Raw genomic sequence first — 13,866 nt, 5'->3', positions numbered from 1 at the left:
TTGTTTCCATTTGCGTTTTTATTCTAGAGGGGAAAATAAAATTCAATAAATACTGTGGCGACAACATTGGCAAAGACATGGTGAAGGCGATCTCGACATTCAAGAGAAAACATGATCATGTACACGTTAGAGAGACAACGACACGTGGAGAAAATCAGAAAATAAAAAACATTTGGGGCCAAACGTGGCATTGGAATAAGCTACGGGGGGAAGTTACGTTTCAAAAAAAGTGCATCAATAACTTTGATATTTGAACAGCGTCGTAATTGCACCATAGAAGTTAAAACATATTTTAAATTAAAAAAAACAACGATTAACGAAAGGAAAAACAGTTTGAGTTAAGACTCAGTCACAAAAGCAGCTAACAACAAGCTAACTGCTAACAACAGGCAGCCATTTTGTTCTCAGGAATGAAGCTACGTCAGGAGCTGAACATGCTAGCTAAGTGTTAGCATTACTCGAGTCCCACTTTACTGTGAATGTAGTAAAGCTAGCAGGTTTTTACTTACATAGTGTGGAACGTGTTTCACGTAAATTAAGAACCACTTACTCTTTGTTTTATTAAAACAGCGATACGTTTACGTAGCTAGCTGTCTTTTGTTTTGAGCTCCCAAATGTACGCACCGCGAGATCCCATTTGTGCTATTTTAGTGTGCGTTCATGTCCCTCGTGAGCATCAAAAGCACCAAAGTGCTACAAACATTTTCCTCCATTATGAACCAACACGTGGTTCTGTGGCTTCAGTGACAAATAATGCAGCATTAGTTGTTGTCAGCTTTCAGTTTTGTTGAATGTAGTTTACGGCAAATTAAATGTCAACTCTTTCTCTCAATAGTTTGTCATCTTCCACTCTAAATGCCGTTGACAACTTTAAAGCGCTTCCTTTGAACTGCAGTGACGTATGTGACTGAGTCTTAATGAAGAGATGAGCTAACAGCCATTTCCACACCCTGGTTAGAATGTGCCGGGGGAAAGTGAGTGACAGCTCTTTTCTTTTACTTGACTGTTTTCTCCTTTTTAAAAACACTGTTTTTGAGCATGAACAGGATTCATAGACTCTCAGTGTGATCAGCGAAAATTAAACAGTGATGCAGTTACACACCGACGACTTCACATTATACCGACACACACACACACACACACACACACAGCATCAGGTTTCCACTGTGCACGCACACACACACACACACACACACACACACAGAGAGTTACTACAGGAGCAGAAGTGAATCAGTTCAAAGCACAATGACGTGTTCCAGTTTCAGCCTGAAAGAGAGCACAGACTCTTTGATTCAACACGAACAAAAGCAGCTCCTGTTTTTTGTCCCTAAGGCTTTGAATGTCCTCGTCCCAGACTTTGGTTCCCACTCAGAAAAAAAAAAATAAAAAAAGCTCCTTTACAAACACAAGTGTCTCCTCATGACATCACTCCCGTTTGCTCATTTCCGTCCTGCTCAGCGTGGAAAGCCTCGACCGCTTTGTCCCGCAGGAAGTGGGTCACTTCCTGGAGGCAGGTAGTTCAGTGACAGATAGCTTCCTCTCTGACGGGGCGGGGGGTCGGGATGCTACTTTGCGTTGAGTTTTTATTGTTTGCGGAGTATTCCAGAAACACGGACATGAAGTGAAGCTTACAAAAGCCCTTTCCACACAAACACAGGGCCTTGAGCATGCAGGAAAGAGCGCCGCCCCATGGTTTCCTGCCGTCACCGTGCTCCATCCTCCTCCTCCTCGTCCTCCTCGTCCTCCTCCTCTGCAGTCTGATTAGTCACATGACACAGCAACTCTTGGCTTTGTCCTTGCGCAGGTCCGAGGCCACGGCGGCTAGGTCGGGCCGCCCGGGCATGTGTGAGATCCTCTTGTTGGTGCGCGTGGTCTTACTGCGCTTGACATTTTTGTGGTTCTTGTTGATGCAGGCCAGCGTGGCCACGTGGAAAATGTCTCTGACGCTGTTCTCCGACTGCTGAGCCGAGCACTCGATGTACGGCGCCGAGATCTGCTTGGCCATGCTGGAACCCTGAGGAGGCAGGAGGTCACACGGGGTCAACGCCACAGGAAAGGTTCTTACACGTGGCTTTATGTCAGGCGGCGTGATTCACATGACACGTAAATATTGCTGGTCGATTTCGTGATAATATCGTATTGTGACTAAAGATTCTGTGATAATATCGTATTGTGACTAAAGATTCTGTGATAATATCGAGACAGACTAAAGATTCTGTGATAATATCGCATCGCGACTAAAGATTTCGTGGATAATATCGTGATTGTAATATCGTGATCTAAAGATTCTGCGATAATATCGCATCGTGACTAAAGATTCTGTGATAATATCGTAGACTAAAATTCTTTAATGATCGTGATCGCGACTAAAGATTCTGTGATAATATCGTATCGCGACTAAAGATTTCGCGGATAATATCGTGATATGTGAAAGATTCATGTGACTAATATCGATCGCGACTAAAGATTTTCTCGATATAAAGATTCTTAGATAATATCGCGATCGCCGATCTCTGTGATAATATCGCATCGCGACTAAAGATTCTGTGATAATATCGTGACGCGACTAAAGATTCTGTGATAATATCTATCGCGATCGACGGACTAAAGATTCGTGATAATATCGATTCGCGACTAAAGATTCTGTGATAATATCGTGATCGTGACTAAAGATTCTGTGATAATATCGTATCGTGACTAAAGATTCTGTGATAATATCGTATCGTGACTAAAGATTCTGTGATAATATCGTATTGTGGCGTCTCTGGTGAGGTTTAAAAGCACTTAATGTAAATAAAACAGATTTCACAGAGTCTATTAAAGCAGTTTTTCACAGATTAAATCCACAAACGTGTCATGAACATCTTAATCTCACCTGGTCGTACGAGACGGGCGTCTGTCTGTGGTTAGAAAGTTCCACCAGTGTGTTCAAGTCGGTGCGCAAGTCAGATTTACAGCCGACCAACAGCATCTTAGTGCTGGGACAAAACTCCTGGATCTCACCTTTCCACTGTGAACACACACACACACACACACACACACACACACACACACACACACACACACACACACACGTCGTCTTTATCCATCAAGGACCAATGAGACCGCAGCATCACTGGTGACATAATTAACGTTTCAAGGAACATTAGAAACATAAGAACTGGAAAATGTGCACAAATCTTAACATCTGAAGGCTCCACACTCAAGAATCTCACAAAAATCTATCATATTATAATCAATTACTAAATGAATTGCCTACTTGATCAGTTTGAAGGGATTTTTCTGGTGTTCATTCTGAATCATTTCGGGTCTGAGTACGTCATCATTTCCAGGGTTTGAGAACAATTTTTCAAGATTTTTGGACATTTTATGGGGTTAATCCAGAAAATAATGGTTATTGAAGCCCTGGAGTCAGTGAAGACAGAACCAGCTGATATTTGGTGAGTTTATTGACTCTCAGACCAAAGACCTGTGGAAACAGGTCATATCAGGACAGAACTGCTCGTGTGTGTGTGTGTGTGTGTGTGTGTTTGATAAAATGAATGTTTGCTCTGAGCTGAAACAGCAAACGAGTTCCTGTGTTCTGCTCTAAAAAACGAGGAAACAAACTTCCTGTGTGGACGTGGATGAACTTGATCCAGAGCGCGGTCGGTCTGCCAGTCCTGAGGCACATGAGCCTCGGATTAAATCCCCCGAGAAATACCATCCATCACAGAGCTTTTATTGTTGTCAGGGAGGAAACGTGGGGATTATTTGGAGTTCCTTTCCAGGGTTCAACATGTGAGGGGCGTCAGGAAGTGGCAGCGGTGACCTTTGTACGGAAAGGTCAGGTGACCTTTTTCTCTCAGGGTTTATTGACGTTTCACATGTTTTTACTAATATTAGGGCTGCGGATTAAAAAATTAAGGAAAGTGTTTATATACAGGTAAACACAGGTAGACAGCCATTTTCTCTTTAGGATTAAAATAGTTACTAGAGGACGCAATTATGAGGCAGTTTGTGTTTATTTGCAGGTAAATGAACACAAATCTTCGACTTATTACGGTTTACTCGTTTTAAAACCCTGTTGGAAATGAAGGGTCAAAGACTTCATGTTACATTTAAGTCAATATTTAAACAAGTCCCCCATGTCCACAAACGCTCAGGTGTGGTCCAGGATTTATGACAAGTTTCAGGGGAATTTCGGGGCCTCAGGAAAAATGGCCCCTGGGGGAAACCACGTGTTTCCTTATAGTTTTGACTCTTGATGACGTTTGTACGTCGTCATGCGGACACTTCACAGCACACAGCTGTAATGACACACAAAAAACTGATTTTAGCCGTAAGTTTGGCTTACTTGAAGCTCTTACTTATTTCTAGCTCTTATTTGTACCCAAATGTTTAAATGCACTTATTGTAAGTCGCTTTGGATAAAAGCGTCTGCTAAATGACATGTAATGTAATGTAACGTAAAGCAGAGCAAATCGCCAAAAATGGACGCCAATATTCCCAAATGGCCAACTTCCTGTTGAGTTGAGGCCATGGTTGCTGTTGTCTCGGTCTGTATCATCTTCCCGCCAAGTTTGGGGTAATTCAGTGGAAGTTATTTTGCCTCCGTTTTCACCAAAATCTAAATTTTAGCCGAGTCATGTTGAGGGCAGAATATTTCTCACAGTTGTAGAACGATACGTTTGAAATGGCTCCAAATGGCTGTGGGTGATGAGTGACTCAGCACAAGTGTGTTTGTAACAGTTACTGAGGTTTGTGAACTCTACAGATCAGGTGCTGACATGTGCTCGTCATTTATCAAACAGCGCCTCAGAGTTCACATCACAAGATCGAACCACGGCTGCTCACACACACACACACACACACACACACACACAGACTAGAAATGTCTTCTAAGAAACAAGTGAGCAAACCTTCTTCAGCACGCTGTCCAGAGTTTCAGGACGGCTGATGTCGAAGCAGATGAGGACGGCGTCAGAGTCGGGGTAGGACAGAGGCCTCACGTTATCGTAGTACGGAGACCCTGAAAAACACAGAAAAACACCCAAAATTAAGCATTTACGGATTTTCTTACTTCATTTAAGAAGTTGAAAAATGACAGAAAGAAGAAAATATTCACATTTAAGAAGCTGAAAACTCAGAAATCGTGTTAAGATGAGATAAGATAAGGAGTTGGATTATTGATTTATTTATTATGTTGTATTTCAGTCACGCTCAAACATTAATATTCACTGAAACACTTCTGAGAAGAGCCAGAAAAGACAAAGTGTGTAACACCCATAATGATGTCATGTTCACTGGACAATAAAATAATAACTGGGGATTCAAACATGGAATATCATAAAATCATTGTTACATAAGGACACACACACACACACACACACACACACACACACACACACACACACACACAGTGCTGATTGACTGAGTGATTTAAGGGTCATCAGACACACAGAGAAGCTTCACTTCCAGGAAACCTGTTCTGGGGTTTTACTGTCATTCAATGTCAACATAAACAAGGATATAAATCACATTCATATTTCTTATGCCTTATAAATAATATCTGGATATTTGGAGTTTTATGTAAGAGTGATAATAATAGTACGCTGTACGCTGTAAACAATGTAACCCACTGTTTATGAACTGTATCGCATGCTATGTAATACCTGCTATATTTTTAATGTTACATGAAGGATATTTTGTGTATTATTGACGATAAATATGATCCAATTCTGCTACAACACAAATAGCTAGGCCTTTCTTTGTTGATTCCCTGTATAAAACTATGACAATGATCAACGCGACAGCCTTTAAAAGCAGGAGAAGTCGTCACGGAGACTTGAAAATCAGTCGTCAAGACTTAAATTTCTGCTAAATAATGAATCACAAAGAAAACAAAGCCAGTGACTCCATGTTTTAACACGAACACTCGGGAAAAACTGGAGCGCCACAAAACCAAAACCACATCTATGAAGAAATCAAGAACGTCTGAAGTGTTTGTGACAGTTGTTCTCGTACAACGGCAGGAATAATCCATAGCAACGAGGCGGACACACACACACACACACACAATAAATGTGCTGACGACGACGACATCGCAAGACTCTGCAAAAATTAAGACCATGTGTGAGGGAGACGCCCTTCTCCCATCCAGACTGCAGGGAGGAGGAGGAGGAAGAGGAAGAGGAGGGCGGCGTCCTCCTGTCAAGGTGAGTCAAGATCACATGAGAAGCAAAGAGCTGACCACACACACACACACACACACACACACACACACACACACACACACACACACACACACACACACACACACAAGCAGCTGCCAAGAATGTGGAGAATTCTGTTTTTGGTAACCAAACGCCCGGAGGTCGTTTCTAACACACACACACCTTGCACACACACACACACCAGTGTAGAGACAAGTCAGGAATGCACGGTCACACACACACACACAGGCCTCTCGTGTTCCTAATCTAAACAGTCTGGTTGGGAGACAACGCCGTTTACACAATCCACACTTCACTTCCTGCCAGGCCTGGACCTCGCACAACAAAGCATGACACTGACTGATGCATGCTTGTGTGTGTGTGTGTGTGTGTGTATACACAACCAGTCTTGACATTATGAACCGGCTCTACGTTGACGCCCGTCATATATTCCACGCGTGTGAGCTCAGTGGTTCCCAAACACAGGGTCGGGGGCCACAGACGTTTCACTTAAGACGTTTCTTTGTTTCACTTTAGATTTGATGTGTGAATGTTTTAAATAACATGTGATAAGTGTCATATTCTGAAGGTCATGAGGTCAAACCTCACACACACACACACACACACACACACTAACACACAGGGTTCTGGGCCCATGGTCAAGGTCAAGGTCAAGGGTCAGGGTTCCCCCGGAGCAACGTACCCAGCCCCCACTGCAACCAGGACACTCGTAGGAAATGGATTAAAGTAGTAAAAGTACAAAAAAGCTTTAAAAAGTTGTCTCCTTAGAGAAAGTCTTGCTTTGTGCCTCGTGTGAGGTCATTGTGTACAATGTATGTTTGTGGTGTTGTTGATGACTGAATACAGTCCTTTATATCTAGGGTTATAATATGCATGGTGTTCTGTACTGATTGCTACTTTTATCTTTATTATAGAACCACAGTTCAATAAATCCACCACTAAACTGGGTTAGGGTACACCTTACCCATACACCTTGCCGCTCTATCAATAACCAGTTCATTCCTGGAGAACGGCCTTCTCTCCTTTTTAATAATTGTCATATAACAATCACAAATCAACAGTTTGGAACATTAGACCCATTAATAAACAGGTTTGTTGTTTGCATTGTTTTCCTCTTCATCACAAACCAGAGCTGTTGTTCTGTAGCTTTACGTGAAAATCACTTTGTCAATGAATTACAGTGACGACGTAAAACAACTGCTGAGTCACACCAGACTACTCAATGCAAGCTAGCGTTTGCTAAAAGCTATGTTATAGCACCAGGTTAACTGTCCTCATTTCAATAACAATAACAACAGAACACAATCATTCATGTGTCTGACAAAAGACAGACTTAGCTGATGTGTAAATAAGTTAACATGCTAGCAATACTTCCATTTTGTAGTTTGGCTAGCTCCCTGAATTATTATGAAATAGTAAAAAAAAGAAAAGAAGAAAAAGCTCAATGGTGACTATGTAGTTAACTAGTTAAGTTAGTAACTATTAAATATGGGATTGGTAAACATGAGATGAACACTAAGCTAAAACCTATGTTATTTCGGTAGGTTAGCTGTGTTTTACTGCTTCTAAAATGTTGCTATGCTAACTCTAGTAAACCTTTTATTTCATGTTTGGACTGCGTCTAAAACATAATACAGGTCAGACGTCCACTGCATACGGAACTGCTGAGTCACATTATGCTGAGTCACATTATGTAGACTGAATAATACAACATTTAAAAGTGGAATGACACGTTTCAGCAGCTGTCTTGAATATAAATGAGATGAAGTTGCTCAGGTTAGTTATGTTTTACTGCTTGTAAAAAGAGAAATGCTGTTATGCCAACACTAACTATTAAAGTCGTGCAGACGTTGCAGTGACAGGGTATTTTTTCATGTTTTCATCGTGGTTGAAACATAATACATGTCAGACATCCAGTCTTATTAAGCGCTACCTTCTGCACAAACTGTAAAACAACGTGAAGTTTGAATAACCATCAAAACAAAAAGTGTTTCAGATGACAAAACACGCCTTTGTTGCTGCTTTTCTAATCCCTCCCTGAGAATCTTCTGCACAAGGCGCCAAAATAAAACTCACAGTGCACACGAGGCGAGGAGCGGGAACGCGGCGGTCGGCGTCCACACGGGAATTTAATCTGACACTTTTCACGGCAATCAATCACAACCACATCACGCTGTTTGAAGTCTGACTTTCCTGGAACCAATCGCTGGGAAAGTGGAACTCTTCAAATGAAAGGATGAACGGCGCCTTTTTACAAGCATTTCTTATTCTTATTACCACCAACACCACCAGACAGACAGGGGGAGGGAGGGAGAGAGGGGGAGAGACGTGTCTGTGGCTGCAGCGTGTGACGTTTGTCGTTAATGTACCTGATGGTGTGTGTGTGTGTGTGTGTGTGTGTGTGGCATGTTGAGGAGAGGAAAACCACACTGTTCTTTTCTTGTGTGCCGTTTCCAGCAGAGGCCAAACCCTGCTCTGCTTTGAGGTCATCTTCCTGTCAGCTGGTGAGATAAGAGGAAATCCCACACACACACACACACACACACACGGTGACTGTGGTCTAATTAGCTGGTGTCATTGTTCTCCCACAGGATCTCTAAATGTGGAAAGACGACGCGCACACACCCCGTCCTCCCCTCTCTGTCCTTTAAACACAATCTGCACGGGAACATATTTAAACTTCCGGTCACAATGAACTACGGCTGCAACTACAGATCGTTGCAATAATTGATTCTTTTCTTAATTAAATCTGAAAAAAGTCTTGTTTTTGTCCACAAACACATTTCTTTTTGTTTTATGGAGCAAAGAAACCAGAAAATATTCACATTCAAACATCATGACGTGTGTTTTAATGACTAAAAACATCTTTAATCATTCTGAAAATATGCTTTTTATCATAAATCTATTTGAGATTCTCAACATAAGAGCGCAGAGCGTTCACAATGTTCTTCACTTCTGCTCCTAATGTTACTGTAATTGTCATTAACATCATCAAAAATGGGATCAAATACCTTATAAAGATGTCGTCATGTGACTGGAAACATTATTCCTGTCACATGCAGCAAAAATATGTTACTGAGAACATACAAAGATATCATTAATCTGACTAAAAAACAACAACAACAACAACAACAACATCTTACTATTCCAGAAACAAGTGTTAAGGTGACATTGTACAAAAATCACATTACTAATGTAAAAACATGATCAAATACTGCTGATGTGACCTTTTTAAAAAGAAATGTTACTGGAAACATTAAATGTTGTGTAACAAAAATGTTACGTCACACACACAAAGAAGAAAAGTGTTTCATTGTCATTTATAATGTTTCCATCCGTGTTCTAATGTAACAAATAACACTTTTAACATGATGATTGAGATCATTGATGCGATCAAAGGAAACAAAACAACCGGAGAAAAGACTCTTAAGACGTCTGAACACATGTTCTTCCTCTTCTCCTTCACTGTGTGTGTGTGTGTGTGTGTGTGTGAGAGATTATTATAATTCACAGATGTTTCCTGACTTCCTCACTCTCTCTCTAAAAGGAAATTCCACTCAGGGATGTTAAAGATTTTCCACTTTGACTTTAAAAAAATAAAAATCTATATTTATCATTATTATTATTTTTTAAACCTGTATCTGAGTCGAGGACATGAAGTCCTGAGGAGCAGCTGCAGCCGAGAGCAACAGGTCTGTCTGCACAGTTACTGCATAGCTCACATAGCTGAGCGTGTGTGTGTGTGTGTGTGTGTGTGTGAGACACCTGTAGAAACAGCACACACACTCGTCTCTCTCTCTCTATAAAAGAAACACTCACACACTTGCACTGATGTAACCTGAGCCATTATCATCTGCGGTTTCCGTGGTTACCGGGGTGTCTCCTGCTGCACACACACACACACACACACACACACTGACATGTGACATCTAAACCTCAGACATTATTACAATATTAGAGGTTTTATGTATAAACGGTGACATGAGTGGAGATATGATGATAAAAAACATCAGTGGTGACTTCTCCTGGTTTTAAAGGCTGCTACACTGGGACTACCACATTAAACTACACTATTTTATTAAGAAAAACACAAATGAGCAAATGTTTCACAACTTTTAGCATGTGATGAATAACTTTTATCATCCAATGTCCTTCAACAACTTTAAGAATATCATTAAAAAGACATTTCTTTTAGCATGTCTTTACATATTTAAGCATGTTTTAACCTAATAAGCATGTCTTTGAGCATGTGCTTATAATCTTTTAGTGATTTCAGTGGATTGTTTTGATGTTGGGACACTTTAGAAGAACCATCAGTTGCTTCAAAATCAAAAACTGGTGCACAAAAAAGCAAAGTTAACCACGAGTGAGTGAACGCAGATATTTAACTCATAGAATACATTTAGACTTGGGCTGTTGTGAACATTTTAGTCATTGTGAAATTTAAATATAAATTGTCAGTCGAATGAAAATAGCCTTTAGCTGTGGACACATGCATTTATCTCATTTCAGTGTGGACTATGAGAGCAGGCCTGAGGCTGCTGCTGCTGCTGCTGCTGCTGCTGATTGCCGTCCTGTTTGACTAACACCTCAAACACAAACACACAAACCACTTCCTCCACAGCTGACAGAGGTGAGGAGCATCAAAGGCCGTGGCGTCCCACACCGAGGCTGGGAAGTAAACGCATCACGACAAACGGACAAGAGGAGGCAGCCGTTTACCTTAATGACCCCACACACACACACACACACACACACACACACACACACACACACACACACACACACGCTGTCATTAAGAGGAACAAAAGACCACCACAATGTATTGAGGTGTGTGTGTGTCTTCATCTCCACACACACACCTCAGATAAGGTCAGTGGGGGACTGGTCGAGCTGAATCAGTCACTGGGTGTATCCGTGTGTGTCAGGGTGGGGTTAGGATTCAAGATTGTGTGTGTGTGTGTGTGTGTGTGTGTGTGTGTGTGTGTGTGTGTGTGTGTGTGCACACTTGGCTCCACCTCAGACCCACTGATCTAATAGAAGGCCCCACCCCCACCCTCGCTATTTCATGAAGCAGAAAGATGGCTGCAGGCCAACACTGTGCAATAAAACAGAAATTCTCATTCTGCCTCACTTTCATTTCTAACACTTTCCACCTAACGACACACACACACACACACACACACACACACACACACACAGAGGAATGTGACATGTGACCTCCCTGCCTGTTGTGTTTCTGAGTGTATAAATGAGAGTTATGTGCTAGTGCTTTTGTTTTGTAATCAAACATTCATCTATAGTGTGTAACCCACTCACTCTCCCACACCAAACCTCATACAGGAAAACATCGATTTTAGCTCACGGGGACACAGGAGCTGCTGGTCTACTGCTGCCTCGTGTGGTCACTTTGTGTCACTGGTGTTAATCCAAACTTGGATTTTCAAATGCTGAATTTTGCAAAATAAGACATTTGGATTAAGTGAAGGAGGCAGACGTGGATCAACAACTCCTGTGTGTGTGTGTGTGTGTGTGTGTGTGTGAGGCTAAATCACTGGTTTTCTCTATGGGCTTTGGTGTGGGAGAGTGGTTTGATAAAGCAGCAAACACAGAGTCTTCAGCAGGTCATGGTGCATGAAGCTCATCCCTGACACACAACCACACTTAAGTCACCTTTTAAAAAAGGGACAGTTCAGGTATTTTTGTGTTAAACTTGTGGTGAAGATTTAGAGAAACTTCCAAACTTCCAACATCACTCAGGAATTCAAGGCCAGAGAGCAGCAACAGCTGGCTGTCGACTTGTCCCCGCCCACCACACACACACACACACACGTCTCACTCACGCCTGACTGCTGTGCCATTCACTGCTCAGACACTGACGGATGGGAAACGGGTTTGTTTACACACACGCACACACACACACACACACACACACACACACACACACACACACACACACACACACGCACACGCACACGCACACACACACACACGCAGCAGCTGGTTTGGGACCCAATGTCTAAAGCAGCGAGTGATAAAAATGTGAGCGTGTTGTTGCACAACCAAACTTTCTGAAACTTTCTCAGAGATGGTGGAGGATGTTGTCCAGATGTGGACGACATTCAGACACCAGCATTAGCTCCGCCTCCCCATGTCTGCAGCACAGTGAAATCCTCCAAACATTCCATGAGGGTGAAAGCGTGAGCGCGCTCTGGATTAACCAGGTTTATTGATTAAAAAAAACAGCTCAAGGATTATTAATTAAAAGGGACAGTTCAGGGTTTTTCCCCCCAATTGTGTTTACATGAGGACAGAATTCGGCATGAAATCTATGTCAGATTAAGTCTACGACATCTTAGCACGTCTTCATCTCACTGTGAGACACACTTTTCCAACAGGAAACTCAAGTTTATAAACCACTCACTCTCCCACACCAAAGTCCATAGAGAAACACTTTAACATCACAGCACACAGGAGTTGTTGTTGTCTTTTGTAAAATTCGGCATTTAAAATCCTTCATTCAGATTCACCTCAGTGACACAAAGTGACCACACGGGGCAGCAGTGGACCAGCAGCTCCTGTGTCCCTGTGAGCTAAAATCACTGCTTTTCTCTATGGGCTTTGGTGTGGGAGAGTGAGTGGTTTACAAACTGTAATTTTACACAGGCAAAAACAGGTTTTAGCCTCTTTACAACATAATTTATCAAATGAAATCAACATCAGTTTAACTCTGTGATGTCTTAAGAACACGTTCACGTCTTTGTCTCACTGTGAGACACACTTTTCCAACAGGAAACTCAAGTTTCTCTCCCACACCAAAGCCCACAGAGAGAATCAGTGATTTTAACATCACAGCACACAGGAGTTGTTGATCCACTGCTGCCTCCATCACTGAGTTCAAAGGTGTTATTTTAAAATCCTTCGCTCAGATTCACCTCAGTGACACAAAGTGACCACAGGGGGCAGCAGAGGACCAGCAGCTCCTGTGTCCATGTGAGCTTCTTTATGGAGTTTGGTTTTGGAGAGAAAACCTGAACTGTCCCTTTAACCAGTGCAGACCATCAGTCCATGTGACCTCGGTGTGGTTCTTGTGTCCATAGTGGACAGACATGACAGGACAGAGACAGACAGACAGATTTACCTGAAGTGTCCCACAGACTGAGCTCGATCCGCTGCGTGTCAATCTCAAAACTGGCCGTGTAGTTTTCAAACACCGTGGGGACATAGCTCTGCGGGGGACAAGCAGTGAGACAGGGGGCATTATGGGAAATGTAGTGTATTGATGAGTTATCGATGAGTGACCGGTGATCGGTAGTGAGCGTGTCTCACCTCGGGGAAGCAGTCCTTGGCGAACACGTGAAGCAGCGCGGTTTTCCCGCACTGACTGTCTCCCACCACCACGATCTTACACTTCACGCTCTCCCCGGGATCCATGGAGGAGGAGGAGGAGGAGGAGGAGGCGGCGGCGGCGGCGGCAGAAGCGGAGCGTCTCTCCTTCATTTATCAACCACTCAGAATCAATAAGAACACCAGTTAATCCACTCTGTGCGTGTCTCTGCGTGGACGGACGGTCCCTCCCTCTGTGTGTCTCCGCGTGTCCGTCCTCGTGCGCTCTGTCCTCGCTGTGTCCTCCTCTGATGTGAGCCGGCGA

General features: G+C 42.6%; 1 protein-coding gene across 1 annotated transcript; it reads right to left on the bottom strand.

Annotated features, from left to right (window-relative positions):
• Positions 1 to 13,866, bottom strand: rnd3a (Rho family GTPase 3a). Its single transcript, XM_044014304.1, has 5 exons — positions 13,545 to 13,866; positions 13,357 to 13,444; positions 4,902 to 5,011; positions 2,876 to 3,010; positions 1 to 2,014 (listed from the first exon to the last, which is right to left on the bottom strand). The coding sequence occupies exons 1-5, from the start codon at positions 13,713 to 13,715 to the stop codon at positions 1,766 to 1,768; spliced, it is 753 nt and encodes a 250-aa protein (XP_043870239.1). The 5' UTR covers positions 13,716 to 13,866; the 3' UTR covers positions 1 to 1,765.

Source organism: Solea senegalensis, linkage group LG2 (assembly GCF_019176455.1).
Source record: "Solea senegalensis isolate Sse05_10M linkage group LG2, IFAPA_SoseM_1, whole genome shotgun sequence".
NCBI lineage: Eukaryota > Metazoa > Chordata > Actinopteri > Pleuronectiformes > Soleidae > Solea > Solea senegalensis.
This window is presented reverse-complemented; position numbering and strand designations above follow the sequence as displayed.